Source organism: Prosopis cineraria, unplaced genomic scaffold, assembly GCF_029017545.1.
Source record: "Prosopis cineraria cultivar Desert tree isolate PC_DT_omini unplaced genomic scaffold, ASM2901754v1 PC2, whole genome shotgun sequence".
Taxonomy (NCBI): Eukaryota; Viridiplantae; Streptophyta; class Magnoliopsida; order Fabales; family Fabaceae; genus Prosopis; species Prosopis cineraria.
In genome coordinates this window covers 47,607,506-47,630,571 of record NW_026555333.1, presented here as the reverse complement: position 1 = coordinate 47,630,571, position 23,066 = coordinate 47,607,506, and the positions used below count along the sequence as shown (strand labels likewise).

General features: G+C 35.4%; 1 protein-coding gene across 2 annotated transcripts; it reads right to left on the bottom strand.

Moving 5' to 3' along the window:
- Positions 1–429: 429 nt before the first annotated feature.
- Positions 430–22,087, bottom strand: LOC129300770 (ubiquitin C-terminal hydrolase 12-like). Of its 2 annotated transcripts, none has more exons than XM_054939365.1 (32): positions 21,887–22,087; positions 21,461–21,530; positions 20,904–21,054; positions 20,627–20,784; positions 18,398–18,663; positions 18,086–18,304; positions 17,884–17,992; positions 17,691–17,806; positions 16,964–17,062; positions 15,078–15,187; positions 14,251–14,325; positions 13,211–13,289; positions 12,972–13,118; positions 12,595–12,675; positions 12,354–12,473; positions 9,892–10,014; positions 9,256–9,333; positions 9,082–9,170; positions 8,885–8,993; positions 7,376–7,444; positions 7,191–7,301; positions 6,778–6,833; positions 6,482–6,659; positions 6,307–6,408; positions 6,147–6,218; positions 2,426–2,491; positions 2,200–2,265; positions 1,915–2,001; positions 1,683–1,799; positions 1,465–1,539; positions 1,239–1,325; positions 430–1,071 (listed from the first exon to the last, which is right to left on the bottom strand). In XM_054939365.1, the coding sequence occupies exons 1-32, from the start codon at positions 21,914–21,916 to the stop codon at positions 1,030–1,032; spliced, it is 3,357 nt and encodes a 1,118-aa protein (XP_054795340.1). In that variant the 5' UTR covers positions 21,917–22,087; the 3' UTR covers positions 430–1,029. The 2 variants fall into 2 exon arrangements, with proteins under 2 accessions (XP_054795340.1, XP_054795348.1); XM_054939373.1 differs by having other exon boundaries at positions 21,461–21,527.
- Between the last annotated feature and the right edge of the window lie 979 nt (positions 22,088–23,066).

Below are 23,066 nucleotides of genomic sequence, written 5' to 3'. Positions count from 1 at the left end.
CCTGAATATTTCATTGCTAGATTCCTCGCTTCAGTACAGAACAAGCAAGTTGTTCTGATGCTCTGGTTCAACCAACAAGTATTTAACGGGCATAAACTTCGGTTAAGACAAGACTTGCATGTGCATGAGAAAAATCGTAATGCTAGAGTGCACATTTCACATGACATAACCTTCTACCTGATGTGCATAATTAGAAAGGTTTGAAGAAGTCCAATGCCATTTCCTCAGTCTCAAGTAGAATTCTCAAGGGTGTGAAGTCCGTAAAGTGCTCATGAGCAAAGATTGAGATCAAGGAAAGAGGGTGGGATGGGATTGAATGAAATAAATGAAACAGGACCTCAGACATTTTTAATTATTATTTTTTTCTTTTTAACTTCAGAGGCACTTTACGAACTACACTTTAGCGCATTCAAATTACAGAAAAATGAGTAGTGAAAACCAATCACTGGATCTAGTGATGGAGAATGCCAGATTAAACTTTGTGCTAAATTTAAAAGTTCTACTGAGGCTGACAAAGACATGCCTCTTTTACAACACTACAGAAACCTGCCTCTGCTACACCATTCATTATGAAGCCCTCACTTGAAAGCTTGTAACTTAAGCACAACTAGCTGGGGAAAAAAATAAGGAAACAAAAGCAAGAAAAAGGTAATGAGTCAACCACCTATACCCTGTATACACTCACTAATCCAAAAATCTTATGTACTGATACAGTGTCTGAGGATGATGAATGACCTCAACTTGGAAGAACCACCATATGAAAACGGAAGCAGCAAGTAAAAAGATCAAGAAGCTGTGGTCGGCAGATACAGAGTGTTGGGAGCAATGTCACTCCATGGACAGAAAGAATTACAGAACCACAAAACTAAGAATAAAATCCTGCAGACACGACCTCCATTGCTGATTGATCTCACTTGATGCCTATACAGAGTACTCTCCCGCTATGGTTGAGGTCTTTACAAGCCCATTCCTTAATTTAGAAGGCCAAATTCATCCCACATAGCAAAAGAACTCATCAACATTGGTTTCCTAATTATAAATCTTTACTGGCTTCTCAAACGTGTGGCGATTCTGGAAAAACATAACCCATATATAAATTCATATGGAATAACCAAGCCAGACATCAACGCAAAATTAAATACCGGTTGCACCATCAGTTACGACCCAGACTGGTACCAGACAGCTAATGACAAGATTGTCCATAAGGAAGTCCAACCTTTCAAGCAATGCTAACTAACCTGATTGACAGTATAGGGTCTTTTAGGAGCGTTATCAGCATGCTCTAAGCCAAGATATTGCTCCCAAGCACCATAAACATCCCTTCTCTATCAAAGGAAAGAATTTTTACATTTAAAAGTGTAAACATAAATTCAAGCTAGCAAATTAAAAATCATGGCACGATTCAATTCAAGCAATTATAAAAACCTGAGTTATCAAACAATTATTGGAGATTCATGGATGTACCTGAAATCGACTGGATACGATGTCAGAGTCCTGAAGGTACTCAGGCCGCCCTAGTGAAAGAAATGCAAACTTCCACTGGCCACAGAGAAAATAACAACAAAAAATGCAAGGTTTAGAAACATCAAATATATCATTCAATTTCTAGTCTGTAAAACACCCAACATTGGGACAAATTATTTTCAGAAGAAGCCTGGGATAGATGGGTAGAAGAAACATACCTTGGCAAACTCCTCATCTGGAACTTGAAGTTTCTGTTGTATTCTTACTTTAATATCAGCCAAACTCTCACCCTCATGTATGACCAAAAAGAAAGGATCCCCAAAATTCTGAATTTGCTGTGCATGTCAGATGGAACCCAATTGTTATTCAGCAATCAGCATACTACAAATATCAGCACCAAATACCAAAGTGGAAATTGCAGATAGGAAAATGAATGTGATCAAAATTTACCATTTGGTTTTGAGCTGTGTCCTTGGTAAAATGGTACACATGAATCAGACGATCATGAGGACCAAGATTTTTCTCTTCTTCTGGAATCTGCAATTTGAACACAACCAAAAATGGTGAGACTCATTAAAAGGAAACAGAAATTAAATATTAAAACAGTCCAATGCTTTTAAGAAATCATTATCCCCATGTTATCATTCATACAATAACAGATGAATATTTCATAATGTTCCACATTCAGGCTATCTCCTCTCCCACCACTTCCCAACCATAAGGTAAGAATCCTACCTCCTCTGCTCGTAATGTCCAGTATTGATCATTAATGTTCTCAATCTTTTCCAAGGGGGGAAAGACCTGCAGACACAGGAAAGGATGGGATCAACAAATAATAATAAAAAATTGATATCCTTGAAAAGCATCTGAATCTGCACACAAGACTAGAAGATCACAAGCAGACCCTGCATTAAGTTGCTTTTCCAAATTTCCTAACAACTGTCAGCAATCATATTTATACCTTATATATTTTGTGATAGAAGACTTCAAGCAGCCTAAGCTCAGCATTTGGATGGGACAACTCTACCTGTCCAATAATAATAAAAGGTAAGCACAAAATAAATTTTTTTTCAAGTGTGAGTAAAAAACCTGGAAAGGAGAATGTCAGCAATCATATTGAGAAAAGATGCCGAATTACTCCAATCAACTCCATAAATCTAGCACATATAGCATCATAACTTTCCATGTCAAACTTAGATAATGTAATATGTCCTAGCTGAGGGCAGAAGAGACAGTAGTGCGATTCATTAAGTTTAAAGGCGATTGCCTCAGCGCCTAAGGTGCAAAGACCAGGCGCTGAACATGGTCATCGCCTCTCTTCATTGAGCGGCGATGGTTTAGTCAGGCACTCAACTAAGAGCACTTTGTGTGCTTTGCATGGCCAAAAGGCACTCACTTGATAGCGCCTTGAAGCAGTAGAGAAGAGAAGATGATGACTGGGATTGGGTATTGCAAAAGAGAAGATGAGGAAAAAGGACGACGTCCACTGGGTATAGAAGAAGAGAAGATGATTCATCCACCGATTGGCTATTGGTGACCGACTAGGCATTGCAGAGTCATAAGTCACAATTTTTATAAAAATGGGAGAAGATTCATCCATGGACTCATGACTCATGATCGTGGCGAGGTAGTGGGCATTTCTACATTTTATATCATATGTTAATAGTTACATGATATAAAAAATAAGTAAACTTATAAAATAAGGAAAGATTTAACCTTTAAATAAGACAAAACAATTACAGAATAGAAAAGATTTTAATTTATTGTAAGAAATTATTTTTGATTGAATTTTTAAATATGATACAGAACACAATTTTATATGATGGTTTAAGTAAATTTATATTTATCATATATTCATATATCTATAGTTAGTTGTTTATATATTCTGCATTTTCATATGGTAGTGCCTTGCTTCATTCAGGCGCATGCCTTTCTGGCACTTGCGCCTAAGGCGTTTTGCGAGCTTTGCACCTTTCGCCTTTAACAACACTGCTCTAGCAGTGCAACTCTTTTTTTTTCTCTCACCTCTGTAGCATTCCATGACGTAGCTCTGTCCATTGCTTTCATTGAACTCTATTTCAATCCATTGTTGCTATCTCTCCCTTTCATTTATCTCCCTTTTGCCACCGCCAGATCAATGTTATATATCAACCCCAATCATCAATCAATATGCACGTCTCTTTATGTATATATAATATTCTATACATTTTTTTTTACATGTGCACGGTTTCTCTTTTATATCATATATAAAAATAAATATTATAATTAATGAGCATTATTTCTATTGTAATTATTAGAGAAGGATATTCTTACCAAGTTGTTGTGTGGTATGAGAGAGATAATATAATAAAAATTTATTCACACTCTTTAAATTAACTCATAAAGGTACTATTGAAAGAAAAAAGTTTTAATCCATTATGTTTCACCCATTTTATAAGAACTTCCAAACAATAGTCAGATATGATCATTCCTTCCTATCATAAAACTTCCAAACAACGAAAAATTCCATTCCATTCCATTCCTTAAGATTCATTTTGGACCATCATACGAGCCCCAGATGGATAATTTGATCAAGCAGACGCGACCAAAGGATTACTTGGGTCAATAGTATATTGTGGGTCTAGTTGAGGAGTTTATAGGGCAACTTCAGATTTTGCAGCCTCAAACCTTTCAAGGGAGAGCTATCATGAAAACACACGGAATTGATAGAAAGAGGGCCTTCAAATAAAGAATGGCAAGCAAAGCAATGAATTTTGGTCCTCAGAGTGATACCCAGGGTGAGTGAGTGGCCAAGACAGGTGGAGTGTGTGAACAACATTAGTGAGTAGTGGGCCCCAGCACAAAATAGTAAGTGGTATGATAATGCTCAAGAAGCCCTTTGTTCATGAGATATCTCGAGGTTTCTCTGCACAAGATGAATCAGAGATGGAAGTGCAACAAGCGATGACCAAACAACTTGGTCATGTTGGGCAAATGCTTAGGTTGCATGCTCTAATTTTTCAGTCACCTACATTGTCTATCACGGCATCGGCCATCACTAGGTTTTGTTTCTTCCATGCTGCTAGTTCTATTCTCTAGTTATGTCCTTGCCCCATCATCACCATTGTTGTCTGTTGCTAATGCTTGGTTCATGTGGTTTCACAAGTTAAGAATGTGAGACGCGCCTCAGTGAAAAAGAGTAAATATGTCACATGGCTGGGTAAAATTCTGATAGAGCCCGTTATTTCTCCAAGACATACCAGAGGAAGTCAAAGGGGGCTAATGACTCTAATAGAAATAGTTTGACTGGTCCTGAGACTTACCTTTCGGTCCCTAACCATAAGGAACAGTAACTTGTGATCTGCTGCTATGATTAAGATCTTTTAGGCAGTATGGGCTATGGGAAAAGCCATGCTGTGTGGTATATTAATCTTTTTGCTTGTATTGAGGGGGGAAATGTCTTTTGTGAGAGATTTGTGAGCAGAGACTGGCCTCTCGAACAGCAGCAGGAGTGAACCCTCTTTTGTGAGGTTTGTAACTTGTAATGCTGTTACTTTTGTGATCATTCAGGAGAGATAGGGTTTTGGCCAGAATCAAAGGAAGTCTTTGTAACTCTAATTCAGTTTTTTCTCATTTTATTAATATCAAAAACCTCAGCATTTTCCCCTCATTTATTGTTGAACTGTCTTTGTTGTGATACTGGTTTGGGTCCCATTAAATTCATATTGGAAAATCAACGCTCCAGCTGTCATAGTGTCATGTAGGTGACAATTTCAGAAGCAGAAGCTACACCTTTTTCCTTTAACGAACCTGAACGAGCTTCTGAACTGGGTTAACTATATGGGCCCAATATCATTCAAGGACTTTACCACCAAGCCATTGGAGAATTTGTTTTATTGGGTCTTCTTGCCTTCTTCCTACTCTACTTAGTTCTCATATGGTTCAAAGGGAGTCTAATGAAGATGCTCATGGGTCAAGTTTGGTACAATGTTAGTGTAGTGGACCCTTGAGGGCAAGGGCCTTTTGGAGGAGGGGAATTGTCATGTGAATAATATAATAAATAAAATCGGTTAGTAGTTATGACCGTTAAGCATGGATGAATTAGTGTATAAAAAAGGGGGCTTAGGACTTAACAATGTTATGTCACTGCTTATTCATAATTGAAGAGTATTATTATTCAGTCTCTATTCTCCTCTGTCTCTCTCTCTCAATTATCTATCTTCTTCCTCTTCCTTCTCTTTCTCTCCCCCATTTTCCCTTCTTTCTCCCTCTTCCCTACTTTTCTATACAACAGACTGTTAATTTCCTTTTTTTTTTTTTCAAATTTAGTTTGTTGTCCCAATGAGCTTGTGAACCTAATATTATTTTTTCTACTATGCCTTGAACCTTCCATTGCCACTGGCCAGTAAAGATACCTTTTTATGTTGGGTCCTTGCATCCACTAAGAAAAGAATGGAAAAGCCTAGGATTTTATCACTGGCTCCCATAGTATCCTAGAAAGAGTCGTAAAACTAGTGTATACTTGTTGGGTATAAAGAGGTTCTAGTTCTTATTGAGGAATCACTGAAGAATTGATCTTTAGAATTTTAAAAATATAGATCCTTTTCCTTTAAACCTCGTTCCTATTCCACGTCAATAATCAATAGCTCTTCTAAGTATGCATGAAATGTAGGTCTTTAATAAACAAGGTATGAAACATTCACCTTTGTTTTAAGATGATCAAGGACATCTCCCACCGTGCTTTGCTTTGGGAGTCTGATAGTATGAATAACCACCTGCCCATAACAATTAAATAAATAACAACAATATATTAGAAAAATAAATAAGATCAAAATCAAAAGAAAATTAAGATCCTATACTCACCTCATCCTTAGTAGCATGATTAAATGCAACTTTCAGAGTTTTCAAACCTTGCAATTCTGGCAGTGGAATGTCAAGAACTTCATAGTACAATATATCCGAAGTCTGAAAAAGTTTCCAAAACAGAATAAACTTTTGTGTATAAATAATTTATTCCAGAGGATTGAACAATAGCTACCTGGTTGTAATGAACCAGCATATCAGACAAATGTTCCACCCCACGGTACTTAATAGGCTGTGGTTTTGGTTGTTGAGAGTAACAGTTATGTGGGGTAAGCCTGATTTTGGATGGATCATCCAATCCAAGTTGTTGTGCTACTCTCTCCACCACATCATCGTATGTATAAAGCCTTGACCTAGAAACCAGTATATATATAGGTCGTAATGTAAGGATGAAAATGCTAAACAATCTATATATCAAAACATGTCAGGCAAATATAATAATTTATATTCAGCAAATACCAAAGTGCTTACATCTCTAGGCAGAAATCATCTTCCTTAGGTTTATCCAGAGATCTAAAGTGAACAACCTAAAATTCATCAAGAATAAACAAGCAAAATCAGCAACTTACAAACCATCCTTATATTAAGAGATTAACAATTAACCCCCTCAAAAAAAAAAAAAAAAGAAAGAAAGAAAGCAAAAGTAAAGGTAATTTTTGTTTTCCATAAAATGCAAAGAAACTAGCAAGGTTTATCTCTGACATGAACCCACCCACCTCCAAAAGCACAAAAGATGGAAGGAAAGTGGAAAAGGTACATAAAGAATAGCTACAGAAATAGATTTAGGCTTCATTTCAAATTTGTGCGGGCATGTATGGATAGGTTTTGTGAACGCCTAATATATAGCCACACCAATTGCATGAACTCAACACCACAAAATATACCTGACGATTGTGCACATATTCTAAGTATGAAGGCACATCTGGATAGCGGACATGTTCATCACTATCCACAGAGGGTGCCTTTTGAAAGCAAACAATGTCTCCATCTTCTAGCTGTAATACAAAATCCAAGTCAACAAAGAACAAGAAAGTAACTCGGAGGATTGACAGTGAAGAAATTTATTTACCTGGCTTGCTTTAAATGTGAATTTCTTGTCAATAGGTTCACACATGACATTTGGTTCAAACTTAATTTCCTGGACAAAACAGGCATAGGAGATGTCAATTCCCTAATGCAACAAAAAAAGGCCATCCAAAAACAAATCATTTGTCATCAAAACTAAAGATTCTCCCTCCTAAATGGAACTGCATAGGCAACATTACATTTATACTTTTTTTTTTAATGAACCAAGAGTAAGTTTAATTGCAAAGAAACTAAATCAGGACTGCCTACCCATCCTCAAGCAGGTTAAAAATGCTATTGTCAGGTGGCTTTCAAAACTATTCTACTTTTGGATTAATAGATACAAAGACAAGAAAGACAACTGAAAGTTTAGGCTTGCTTAGCACACTTCAACTTTAATCAAGGGGCAAGGCCACACAGGTTTATCTGAACCATTTGAAACAGAAAAAAATAATACTAACATGAGTCATTGCTTCTCAATAGAAAAAGGGCCACAAAGTAATAATCACATATTGCTTGGGCATAAAGGGCAGGATGGTTTGCAAATGATGAGGGGTGTATTAGCATCCTAACTTTCATTTGGGTGTAAAGATGTTAGGGTTGAGTAGAGACAAGCATATTGAATAACGCTCTGTCTTTTATTTGATAATGAACAAAGGTATTAATATGAATATCGGTGAGAAAAAGCAGGCTAGATTCCTTGCAACATGGGACACTTAAAATGCTGAGCGAACATGACTGCTTGTGACAGCAAGAGAGGGAAGAAAAAATACAAGAAATAAGGAAATAAAATAAAGAAATAATGCCAAGAAACAATAAGGAAATAAACAAGAATTAGGAGAGGACAGATCCTGATTATACAGGATCAGTAAAGTAGCCATTTGAAACAATCAAGCGGGGACACACATCATTAATGATGTGATTGTGGAGAATACCATAGGTCATGTCATTAATGACATAAAAATAATAATAAAAACAGCCTTACTTCGAACTTTAGCCTTATTCTTCCTGCTATAAAATCATAAAAGGACTTCATGATTAAGTACTTTATCATTATATTGTAAAGTTTATGTTGCAAACCTCAAGAGAAAGTGTTGAAAATTGAATCCAAGATATTGCTCAGATTAAACCATTCCCAAAACATAAGAAAATGATGTGACCAAAAAGACAATGAAATAATTCAGGTTACAAGCCTCTAGAGAATGACCCAGATCAAGATTCAATCCTCCATGAACTACCAAGATTGTGTCACTCAACTTACTTGACCATTGAAGGTCAAGTCCTATTGCTTCAATTACATAGAATTGACCTAATAAAAATGCCCAAACTCACACCCTAGATCGAACAAGACCTTCACTGTTATTTTTTGGATTGATTTGGTTTGAAATGGATGCAATTGATTTTGAACAGACCTATGCTTCAAAGATACAAGGATAAAAACCAAAGTTCGTAAAATTAGCATGAAGCTACAGCTGCAAAAAAAAAAAAAAAGAGGGCAACATTGCAAACCAACCTCAAAAAGCGCAATCTCTTCCTCAGGATGATAACCAGCCATTTCATTTAATTTTTTTAATATCTCTGACGGCTTACCAATACTCTTCACAAAGAGCCTTCCAACATATCTGCCACCATAAAAATATAGATTTAACTTCAGTAGGGCACTAGGACTTAGACACGCCAATAAAGGCAAGTCAACAAATTATCCAGTACCGTAGTTCCTCTTTCTCAGGATCATATAGCTTGAAGAAAAGTAATGTATCATCCTTTGTCTTCTCTGGCAGTGCAATGGGACGTAAATCCTAAATAATGATGCAAAATGCCAACAATATCATGTTTTATGCAATCAATTAGAAAGCAAACACCATAAATATAAATAAATATTACCGGCCCCAGCTCCATTTCCAAAAACAACTTTAGTTCTGCATTGTGAACTTTGTTTGAAACTTCTCTCAATTGCCCAACCTGCAAAATGATGAATGTCGTAGAGATCAAGTAAAAACCAACTTCACATGGAACAGATGCTGATTCTTGGGAAAACACTAATAGCAGTCAGACAAGAATTAATACAAATTAACTGCTGTTACAGAACAAAAAACACATACCAGAGGATCTAAAATAATATAAATAATACTAAATATTATTTTTATAAGAATTTCAATTTCCAAGTATTAAATAACAAACAAGAAAAGATGGCAAGGGTGATATGCAGAAAACACCACTAGGCGAAATGTTGGTAAGTCCAGCCTCATATATGAAATATAAGATGTGCTTATAGCAAGCAAAATCATGCAAATAACAACTTTCAGAAATAAGACAACATGAAACAGTACAAAAAAGATTAAGCTTCTGTAACAAAAAATCCTTTTTAAAAAAGATGGTACCATCATGTCTCTTAAACCAAGAAACTCAGCAGTAGTTAGATAAAAATAAATGAGACTTTTAAAAGCCAACACCAAAAGAAAGTAAGGAAATGGAGGGCAAATAAAAAAAATAAAAAAAAGCAAAGGCAGAAAATTTTACAGATTGAGTTTCCTCAAGTTGTGTCAATGGCCTATTAGGACGGTAGGTATGGTTCTGACGCTTTGCCCAAAGCCAAAAGCGCAGAAATTGCACTGGGATGCCAAACTCTTTTGCAACCTCATCCTGCATTGTACAAATCAATATACACACACACAAAATCAATTACAGAAAACAATTCAACTACAGAATCATAAAAATTTGAGCAATCATTACTCACATCATAAGTTTAACACTACAAGGTTCATCTGGAAAAAAATCTGACAGCAAAGCTTGATACAACAAACTATAATCAATAATCTAAAAGCACTATGGCTTTAAACTATTGTATGCATTGAAACTTCCCCATGTGATGCAGCATTGATATTGCTAGTTCTCACAAGAATCATGATGAATTTGATGTATCACTGTAATTCTGACAGAAGAGAGAGCGAGGGAAAGAGAGAGAAAGAGAAGAGAAGGAGAGAGAGATGAGAGAGATAAGAGAAACAGGGAATCACATTTCATTAACCAAAAGCCTATTACAATTAGTCCCTAACCCATCTACTTATAGTCCCTCCTAGTTACACCAACTAACCCTTAACTAACTTTTTATTTATTATAATATCATATCAGAATTACGAAGGTCAATCTGTCATGAACACAGAGACAGACATAGATGTCCTGCACAGTTGCCACCAAAAACACCACTTGCTAAATTTTCTTTGTAAAACGTGTTTTAGGCAACATGAAAATCAGTTCAAACATTTCAAAACTCCATTTATAACAGTTTTTAATTTTTGTCATCAAATGAATTTATGCTAGAAATATACCCTCCAATTCATGATATGATTTTCACTAAGACAAATAAAAGCTGATGCTTATTCAAGCCATAGTACCATCCAAACATTCCAAATCCCTCTTGGATAACGTCCAACTGTCGAACAATCAAGCAACTCACGCATAGCATATAGATGCAAATAAAAAGAATCAAAAGATGGGTCAGGCAGAGAGCAGCAGCTCTCATTTTAAAGGGAAAAAAACTCTTTTTTGGTTGCAGAAGAAATTTTGAGGGTAAGGAAGACAAGCAACACCAAAATAAATAAGTAACAACTTGCAGTTACTCCTGCCAAATTACAGACAAACCTAATGACCTGCTGTAGATTTGCAGGCCAGTCAGTGATGAAAGGCTTTAGCTCAGTAAAAGTTAAGCATTTATTCTAATTACGTGCAGCAGACTAATATGTTAGGCATTCTTTTCCATAAACTTTAGATGTGCCCTAAAAAATTATTTCATCATTTGATTAGTTCCAAAAACAGGGAATTTATCCGGAGCAAAAAGCTTAGATTTATGAGGAGAAATATCATTCCTTTGAGTTACTATAAAATAAGATAGTTTATGACCCCTTTTCATCGCTCAGCACATGATCCCTTCAAAGAAATTTCTTCAAAAAATATAGATGTTATATTAGTTCATTTTATTTTCATGGTCACTTTCTCAGTTTTTCTGCAATAGCTTGTCGGAGAGACAAAATCTCCTTATATCTTCCCATCTTTTCTGATTTCCCACTTCCTTCTTGGGATCAGATTCATTCCTCCCACCCTTACATGCTTCATCTCTTCTCAGGTCGATCTTCTCCTCAAAAACTTGTCAATATCTCGTTGTACCCTTAAATTTCTTTAACTGTTTATCTCATTCTTTGAGCTGTTACCAATGACCTCAAAACTATTAATCTCACATGTCACACAATAGGCATGAGCTGCAGATCATGTGGAGGACAGCACAACACCAATGCCATTGCAAGCAGATTCCTCTGCACAAGGAGGAGTATAACTTTGGTTGATGAGAACCATCCACGGTATTCATAATGCTTTGATACCCTATTTATAGGAATCCTTAGCTCACTATCAAGATAAAAAGATACAACAGAAAGAGTTCAACAAACTAAACGGAGAAAATATCCTTGCTCAGAAGAGATGAGGTCCTCACCAATAAACCTCAAATTTTTGGCCGCCCTCAGGCAAATTGCAGCCTTCTTATTAAAGTTCAGCTTAACTAACAACTAGAAGTCTCATTCATCAGTCTCCAAATGTCCCTCCACCTAGCCCCTTCCTCTCAGCTGTTTTCATGCTGGATATGCTGCTACGGCATAGATATCCTTAATTGGAGCTCAAGAAGACAATAACAGCTGAGGTGTTTTGTCATTACTTTTACAGCATATTTCAAGATATTTTTCATTTTGCTCTGAATCTCACAATTCATAATTTGTTCTGCAATTAGATAACTATGCAAAATACCAACATTTCCCTAATTCAAATTCCTTAGGAAAGAAAAAAAAGGACTTTGAAAAAAAAAAACTACATATGACCAGATCAAGTAATTAACAGAGCATGTTAGAGAAGAGAACAAGAAAAAAAAAATTAGCACGCGATGCCAAGTCAGAACAGTTTGGCAGAAGAGCAAAAAGGATGGTGGATTGTCATACCTTGAAAACGTTAAAAGGCATCTGCTTTTGGACCCGAAAACACTTCACTTTGTCATGGTCTACAAGATCAAAATATATATCCCTTCCAATCTGCTCAGCAAGATCTTCATCCCGTGCCACCTACAGAGCATTATACGTAATCAGTAACACATATATACAATTGATTTAGCAACTCCTAGAATATTTGTAAAGTAAAAGAAACAGTTAATTATTAAAAAAATCAAGATAGGGAAATAATAACCTTTATAATGGTGTAAAGGTGAGCCTCTGCCTTTTCTTTCTTTTTATGCTCTTTTTCTTCCTGTTCTTTCTTCAACCTCTCCTGCAATAATCCACTGTACAGAATAAGTTCAAATTTTGAAAATATAGCAATAAAAATAGTCAAAAGTATAGAAGAACTGAAACCTAGGCTCAATCTTGAGTTCAGCAGCTTACAAGGCACTTCTCATGAAAAGAGAAATCAAAATTCGTTGTTCAATCGAGAGTCCAAGTTGTGACATGCTTTCTCAGATCCATTACAAATATACTAGCTGAACTTCGTTTTGAACATAGCATGTGGCTATTTGAATTGGCTTACTACATTTGGAGCCCTAATTGTAAATATTAATAGCTTCTTACCCTTAAATGTTCTGCAATGTCTTTCTCATCCACATTGCATATTATTTTGTCCTTGTCACTTTCCCGTATGTACACCAACATATAAGCATTTGAATATTTGGTGAATTTGAAAGGAGTATTGTTGAATCCAGGATTTGCCTGTGGTAACTGTTAAGACACGAGTGGTTACACCGTTTGTAAAGTAATATTGAATGACTCAATAAGATCAGATGCCATGTCTAGTGACAAAAAATAATTACCTCCTCCTCTCCACCATATTGCTCCTCTAATGCCCGTTTTGTATCTTCTTTTGTCACCCTCTCATCATCAAATTTGTACCTGAGTATCAGTCAGATTTGTCATTTAGACACAGTAGTGAATTGCTAGGACTGCAAATGGGGAAATATTTGAAGGGGGAAAAACGTCTCCCAAGTATTTAAGCCCATAATTTACAACTGAAATAAAAATTATAGTTCTTTAAATAAAGAAGCATGTTCCCAAGCAATAGGCCATCCTTCCAATTGTCTCTGGCTGCAATAGCCACAGTCCAAATGTCAACTAAATGCATGCAAATGATGCCCAAATACGCACAACTAGACATTTAATTCGATAAAGTAAACACGCAATAGTCATATATGCTAGATCAGCTTCCACAGTGACATACAAGACCTTCATATGATCCATTTGTCCCATTAAAAAAGAGTGTCGCCAGGCAGTATCCAAGCACACTCATAAAGAGGTTTACAAAAATTTGTAATAAAATAACTCTTCACTTTCCCCAATTTATGGTCAGAAGCATATCAAACAAGTTTTGTTGAGTATCATTGTCAGCCTCTGAAGTATTGGCCTTCGTGACATAAAGAATCAAATCAAGATAACAGCTTCTGTCAAGAAAACCTAGGAAATTGGTTTCACTACTTGCCAGACGAGATCATACATGATAACATCTGCATGCTATGTTTCTTAAACCTTTATTCAAACATACCACCTACCAGCCTGCTTTCCCTCCCTGCAACAGATTGATGCCCATTCATAAAATGATAGCTGGGGACAAAAACTGTCATCTAACGGCATAAAATGCATTTTCACCAAAGCATCACTGTGTAGTTAGTGATGCTACTTATGCGTGCACTTTCTCTATTAGAAACCTCCAAGCACAAGATACTTCAAAGGATGTTGCACATTAGAAAATTAACCAAGAGGGAAAAAAGACTGCTTTACCCAAAAACACACATATACAAACACATCATAGCTCAAAAACCAATAGTCAGTGCAGATTAATTAACACTGTCATGCCTACCACTGATCAGAAAGTGTTGGCCTGATAAATGCATAATAATGTCCGCCATGCACACCACCACTGTGAACCAAAACACTGAGGAAAAAAAGGTCAAATATGTTAAACTACTAAACATCACAGACAAGGTAACGCCATCAAAGCAAAGATGGATATTATCAGCATGAAAAATTAGAATAGCAGTCACATTTATCATGTTCTTTCATTAAGTGAGAATTGGTTTAAAAAATATTTACACAAGCCATTCCATCTTTAGTGTTCATTTATCATGTAGAAATTACTATTAGATTTAAAAAGTTACAGGAGCTTCAATCAGTATGGCCATACAAATATAACAACTGAAAGACCTAAGGATGTACATTTTAACATGGCTACCCCTATATAAATAAGATGCTTAACAAACCAAGTTCTGTGGCTCCCATTGAAAAAGTAAATAAAACTCGTCAAAATAGAAAACAATGCCCAAACATACTTAGTTTCATTCAATTACAGCAAGCATTACTTAATTGCAAATGATAAAAGCAAATTGAAAATAACCGTGCCCACAGATTGGACAAGGATGTCCAAATTTTACACAGATCAACAAGTTATATAATGCTCTAAACTAATAAACTAAAAGTGCAGTATCAAGTACCCACACACCAGCCACCAGAAACATACACAAGGAAAACCCTCTTATGTTGTATTTGTGTGTGCACGTTTTTCTTTTTTTTTTCCCTCTTTTTTTTTATTGGGGGGTGAGGGGGAACTCTTACAAAGAAGGGGAAAAAGTCACCAATCAAATCAAAAAGGCAACCAGCCAGAGCAAGCAATTCTTTTTTCAATTATACCTGTGGAGCGTATAAAGATTGCGGACACTTCTATCAGCCTCAGGTGACAAATACTTGCCATTCTCACGATCCAAATCAAGTTGCAAGGGAAACTCATAACGGTCGTTAATCTAAATGGTGAAGGGGTAAAAGAGACAATTAAACTTCCACACAGAATGTCAAGCCTTAAGTACTCAATTAAAAGTGGAAAACACATAGAAAAATAGTGCAAATCATTTAATAATTATCCTCCCCCTCATAGAATATCTTCCATGCATGTTACATTTGAAAGGTGCGTTTAAAAACAAACACACCATCACAGAATACTGGGGGGTAACCTATAAAAAACGAAAATCAATAACATAGGCTCCAATGGCAGAACAGAGCACAAAACAGATGCCTATACTGACAAAAATGTCTGAATTTTGTTAGTCATAACAAGGCAAAGTATGTAGGCATTTGTTGATAAGGAAGGCTACTCTAGGAGGCAAAATTACAATTAGGAGCATTAAGGACTAATGAAATAACTAATATACAGATGCGCCTAAATTCCAAGATACTGAAAACCGGACCGGTCATTGAACCGGCCAAACTCAGGGGTCAGGGGTCATGGGTTCAACCGGGGGTCAAACCAGAGTCAGACCGGTCATAATAAAATAATATAATTTAAATAAAAAATGTATTAATTCTCAATACGTTCATACATATCCAAGTCTTAATATCTCATATAACATATAACAATAATTCTAACAATAATAAAGTATAACAACATTTCTATATTTTTTTTAAAATAAGGTTAACTAAATGATAAAAAAATTTCAATGAGTTAAAATAATAGAAATAAAAATTTATTTTAAAATAAAAGATAATAAATGAAAGTGATATATTTTAAAAATTATTTAATTAAATAATTCAAATTAAAAAATAATATAATATAATATATATTTATACTTTTTGATTTCTTTTTACTTCCCTCATCCCCTTATCTGACATAAGTATATTTTTTTTACCCTATAACTCATATTGACCTATCATTAATCATTATCATGTTAAAAATAAATATATATCTTAATTAATCATTATTAATTTTTTTTTAAATTTCAACCCGCCCAACCCGCCTGAACCGAGGGGTTGGGCGGGTTAATCCAGGTTAATCCCGGGTCACCCGAGTTAACCCGGGTTAACTAAAAACAAAATAAAAAGAAAACCGGACCGGACACATGGCCGGGTCACCGGTGCACCGGTCGGACCGGCCGGTCCGGTCCGGTTTTAAAAACAATGCTAAATTCTGAAATAATTACATTATTTCTAACATATTTGGCTTCAACAAATAAGCATTTCCCTAAAAGAAAACTGCTCAACAATTACAAATACATGCCCAGTGAATTTCACAAAGCATCAACATTTTAATTCCACCAGTTTCTGAAGTTCCACAAGACATCAACTTAAGACTACCAATCAATATACTTTAATTGTCTTCCAAACACAGAATTGGTGACAATATATTTCATAAATGCAAAAAATAACAACAGAACCTTGAAAACAATACTCAATCATCTGTAGGCCTTCACCTAGCAGTTTAGGCTTTCACAATGAAGAGGCTTTTGACATGGTCTTGTCAAAAATTCAAAATCCATTTCAACCTAAATGCTTAAGCTGTTAGTTGAAAGCCCAAATTTTTTTTTTATTAATTATCCTTAAAGTACAGTTCATTAATTTAATGAAACAAATAATCTGGAGTAGCACTTAAAAGTAAAAACGAAGCTCTATAATGGGCCTTACAACAACTTATCACTACAATATAGATAAATCAATTACAAAACAAAATCAAGGCCCCCTTAATTATATGCAAACAAGCAAAAATTAAGAGAAATATATGAAAGCAATGTTTGTATATGACTACTGACCTTGACCATAGTATCTCGCATAAAATCATATTCAAATCTTTTGAGCTGAAGCTGAAGTACCGGGGGGAAGTCAATAAATAGAACACCCTTCTTAGCATCCTGGAATAACAATACACCAATATTTAAAAAAATGCATCAATCTGTACATCAGTTTCATCAAAGGAAATTTCTTGGATGATTGCATTCAAACAGAAAATATAAGCAACTCAAAAAAATATTATGAAATTGCTCAAGAAAAAATATTTTTTAGACAATTTTTTTCATTATCCAGATTGTCAGTATGTGATTGACTGTAAAATTGACACAAGAATTGTACAAGTAGAATTGCCCGATTATGTGAAATGGTTTTAATAGAAATATACTAGACAGGGAGTTAAATACATAAAGGACATCAAACAGCTTTTTTCAGCCAAGAAAAAAAAAATTCCGAACAACAATCACATGAACACACTCTCCTGTCTGATCTATTTCGGTCATTACAATTGCAACAGTCATCATGATCAATAAGATATACCAGATCGGATTTTTGCTACAGTACTCCAACACCAACAAGTAATTTCTTTCTCATGCAAGATACTCAAGGCACACAGCCATGATTTGTTTTATCAAATAAGATTATTTCTGAACCCAGATAAGAAAATGGCAAAGTAAAAAAGAGGGAAAACACAGGGTTATCGTTATAGAATAAAAAGTTCATAAAAAACAAGCTTGTTAATTTTTAACCAACCTGCAATCCATATTGTTCAGCATGATATTTGTTATCTCCCTCAAGACGCTCAACTTCCACATACTTATCAAAAGAAGCATATACATCACGACAGCCTTTGACATCAAGCTGAAGGTCTAACATGCAAATGAAAAATAAAATTAGCATTAGGTGACAAGGTACGGATCACCAGACAATTAAATTTCAAAAGTACCATAAAAAGACTCCTTTCTAGTTGACTTGTAATCCACATTGATGCACTCAATATAGTTCATATGGTGCCCTTCAAATAACTTTTGTATAGTTCCTTCAACAACAGTTCCCTATTGACAAAAAAGACAAAGTTAAACACATTTGGTGCAGTTAGAACACCCAGAATGACTCAATGTGCAAACATCCCCAAGGTCTTCTGTTACCTTCATTTTGTCTTCAAGTTTTTCACAGAGGACCCTATTTAGTTCTTGAACATCATGTTGCATGAAAGAATCATAAGTATCCCACCCAAAAGATTTTGTCAGCTCCTTTGTTGCAACACTTATGTCACTATACTGGAGTTTGTAAAACAAACTTTGTAGGGCCAAAGGGATGCTTCCAGAAGGCATGTCATTCTCTGTTGTTGGCATATGATACACAGCCTGAAATATGATATCAAGAGCCCAGCTACACCATTATTTACCAATGAAACAAAAGAGCAACAATATGGAGAAATTATGGCCAATAGTACAAACCTTTCTAAAATAAGGAATATGGTACAGTGTTTGGAGAAGAGAATTCATATAACAAGTAGCTCCTTGATTCTTAAGCCCAACATAGCCAGTCTCTTTCTTGGAGTCATATGACCAGTAATCAAGAACCTTACGCACAAGAACCTCGGCTTCAACTATAAGAGAATCATTCACAAGATACCCTCTACTAGGATCATACAATTCACCAAGGGGCATGAAGGATGTGAAACCCCAATCACTTTCACGGGCATTAAATTGGTGCTGTGTGTCTGCATAGCGCAAGTAAATGAAATCACAATAACATCCTTGGCCAAGGCCAAAGCTTATGTGCATGTTCTCTTCTTTTCTCCCTCTTTTTGTTAAATAATCAATACTAGGTTCATCTAACATTCTAACTTCACTAGAACCCATGATCTTGCTCCTCACCAATCTTCTGAACAAGGTGCAAGTAGAGACACCCAATAGTTAGAAACCCAAATGTAAATGTATGCAAAAAGAGTACGAGGAAATACCAACAACCCAAAGACACACACACACACATATATATAGACAACGAATGGCTAAAAATAATTTAACCTGCAAAATGTACTGCTATATACACTAAGAGAAAAAGATGAATACATCGTGATCTCCATCAAATAGAAAAGCATGGTAACACAAAGCCAAAGGAAACACACAAGCATGGACATGTGCAGAGCAATTTAGCTTCATACGCCACATAATAATATGTTAGCATCCATTGTTCTTGAAACATAAAACCCATACTGCATTAACAGAGATATTTAACATAAAAATTTTCCGTTTTGCATGATTAGCATAAGCCACATGAGCATCATGCATTAGATAAAATAATGTCAATAACGGATGGGCATACGAATTTTGAAGGAAAGAATGTATATTGAAGATTTAGCTTCAATTTTAAAAAGTTTTAATTGAGTAAAAGATCAAATGAGAAAAGGAATAACATATGAAAGGAAACACATTAGTCAAAAGCCAGTACTACTTTTAACTTTATCACGTATACAGGATGAGTACATAATGCCCAAAAACCTCAGAATAAGAATGACTGTGAAGACAGAATCCAAAATCCTCTTCCTGAATCTTAAGAGGAACTCAATAATTCTTAATTTGGAACCTTCTCATTATTTTTACTTGGTTTCTAAACTCTTGGGTAATATGAAATGAGGATAAAATCACAAAGATTACTGAAGCCCTTATTCAACCTTGAACGTCAATTGTTTAAGTATGACAATTAGATATCCGAGCACCAAACATAGCTGCCTTGGAATAAGAAGATCCAAGCCGCAGCAAAAGCCATTTGAGTAGGGAAGGAGCAGATTTAAAGGCTGACAGTAAGTTTTAACTCTCTCCTCTGCCTCCTGTTATTACTTCAGGTCTCAATTATTTATACTCTATTATGTTTAAATAAGTGCGAAATTCTAATTATATATGGTCATTTATGCCTTTTTCCACAAATATACATATATTTCATTATTTTTTCATCAGAGATAGGATCTTCTGATTTCCCATTCAGCATGATCCTATGAATCAATCACTTTAGTTCCTTGATCAATCTTAGGTATAGATAACTTGTTTTTGACAACCTTGTCCACATGTCCGAAGCAAAAAGGTTAATAATTGTAACACCTCCATGTTTTGACTCCTATGCAGCTATTTCTTCCTGTTATCAGTTGAAGACTCATTTATAATCTATTTTGTTTGGATAAGCAATTCTAATAATACATGCTTATTCATGCCTTTTCAGTACAAATATGCATACATTTCATTTTCTTCATTAGAAGTAGGATCCTCCAATTCCTAATTCAATATGGTCATATGAAGCAATCGTTTTAGTTCCTTCTTCATTGATCATTATTAGGAACTAAAATATTGATCTTGCTAGCCTTATGCAAATGCCCAAGAATAATGTTTTGTGGTCAACATCAGCAACTTAAAGACAAATACTTCTGAAAAAATAACATAGCTGACATTGTAAGCAACATAGAGATGAAATTTTGGTGGAACTCGTAGAAAAATCTTTCCCAGTTGTTTGGACTTCTCCATCAGAAATTTATAACTATATATTCTTCAAGCTTCAAACGTTCAAATGTTCTTCATAAAATACAACGAACATATCACGACATTTTTTTTAATACAGCAATCCTCTTTTCTATGTATTAAAACACATAATACTATTTGATTTGTGATGAAAGATCAAATTGAATAGACTACCTTTTCTCACAGAATACTTATTTTGCACTTGGTTTATTACTGCCAAGCTAAATTGAGCATATCTACTCCACCCATAAGGCAAAGTAGATGAATCCGCAACATCCAAATACATCGACAAGTAGTCCACATTGTTCCCCTTTGGAAAAATAAGCACACGCCTGCCAAGCACAGAACAAGGTTTAGTAGGAGAGACCACTGAAGATAAGAAAAAATATGGGGAAGCACACTTAATAACTGGACATCAAGAGCCAACTTAGGAGATGTGCAAGCTTAATACCATTTATAACCCCCAACAACGAATATTTCCGAATAGAGCTTCTTTGTATTCAGCCTAGAAAAGTTGTCAATTCTCCATGTAAATCTCGATGATGAAGGATCCTCAACGGGCTGGCTCTCCACGGTGCTGGCAGATTCTGCTTGTGAACCAACTAATGATTTGACAAGAAAATATAATAAGAAAATTTAACTATCCAATTGCCACTATTTGAAAGCCAAAACGAAGAGAAAGAGAGTAATCAAAACTGACCTAGGCCCTCTACTTTCATGCCAGGAAAAAATGAATAACAAAAGTAATTAGACAATGAACAAGGTCATTGACCATAAATAAGTTCAGAAGTGCGAAATAACTAATAATCAAAATCTATTAAAAGAATGATAATGGAAGACCCAGACTTCCAAGACCAGTTATCACTTAATTCTCTCTCTCAATTTCAATCCACCGAAACCGAACAATGCATAAAAAAATTTTCAAAACTTTGAATAATTTCATTTGATCCTATTGAATGTAACAAATGGGGGTTTCTACACGGATCAAAAGAACAGCATAGTTAATACCTTCCATGGGTTGGTGATTGTTCTCGGTCAAATCAGAGTGAGGTACAAGCATCTCCTCGTCCTCTTGCTGCTGCAAAGCGAGGTCAGAAATGTTACCAGACTAGTTCGGATCCACCAAAGAACAAAGCTATATTTACTCCATGCAAGCCCAAAAAATCTAAACACCCAATGCACCCAAGAGTGCAAATTGCACTAAAATTCACTCGTTCAGATCAAAACTACAATCCCTAGACGAAACCCCACGACTCCCCACCATTGCAAACGAGAAATCAAATTGACCCAACTTCATCATTCAGCAAAATTCATGCAAAACACTAAGAACAGTTTGCAGCCCACAAATGATTGAGCCCGATAAGGTAAGAAAATACAAGTGCCCCGAGAGCAGATAGAGTGGAGGAGGGACGCAGAGTGAGTTAAGGAACGTACATCAATGGGAGCCGGAGTCATGACGGTCATGGTGAATATTGGAATTAACCTCCCCTGGGTTATTCAGAAACAGTGGAAGATACCAGATAGAGAGAAGGGAGAAGAGTGTCGAGGTTGTTTAAGACTACTATGAGAAAAGAGATCGCCGGAAGCCGATCGAGAGGGAGAAAGGTCTATGGTTGCTTATTTGGGGAATTGGGTATTTTCGGGATTATCGTGGCCGATGAACGGGAGAAAATGTAAATGTAAATCAGGTCAAAAAAAAAAAGTAAAAAGTAAAAAACCATAAATGGCCAAAAAAAAAAATGTAAAGACCCCCGTAAAACCAGCACCGTTTCCACCTAAGATACACCCACATTCTCACAGCTTCCTTTGTTTTGATTTCTTTTTTCGGTGACGAGAGGGTACAAATGATTAAGCAAATCAGAGTTGGGGATAAAGTAACTTCAATTAACCACATCAAGGATAAATCATCTCACCCGGTGAACTAGTGTCGTGGCATTACAAGACATTATTGATTCAATAGAACGGTTGTTAACGATGTTAAGCATAAAATACAAAGATGATACCAATTCATAATTTTGCCTTCCATGATGCTCTATGCCCTCATCCAATATGGTTGCCCAGAAGTTGTTGAAATGTGTCCTTATAAAACTATCATTTAATTTACTGTTATTGTAAAATATAATTAATATAAAGAGTAGGGAAAAATAAAGACAATACAAGAAATGAAATGAAAACAATGGAAGAGAATTCTTATTCACTTGTCTACATATGCTTTAAACATGACCTCCATTTATAAGCCTCCAAACATTTAAGTCTTATTCTAATACTATAAAGATATAAAAAGGCATATAATAGTATATCATGTAACCTTTGAAAGTTATATGCTATTAATAACAAAAAAACCACTTCCATATCATTCATTAAAATATTAAAGAAAAAAGAATTCAAAGAACTATAAGTTATGAATATCCATAACATAATATTTGTAATACCTCCTTTGGATGTCTATAACAAACATTGTGCCTCGTTAAAACTTTATCAGGAAAAACCCAATGAGATAAAAATCAAGTGAAGGAAAAAGAATGCATAATATTTTAAAACACTCGTTAATGTTGCTTCATTAAAAATCTTTGTAGGAAAATTCAATGAGACAAAACCTTAGAAAGGAAAAAAA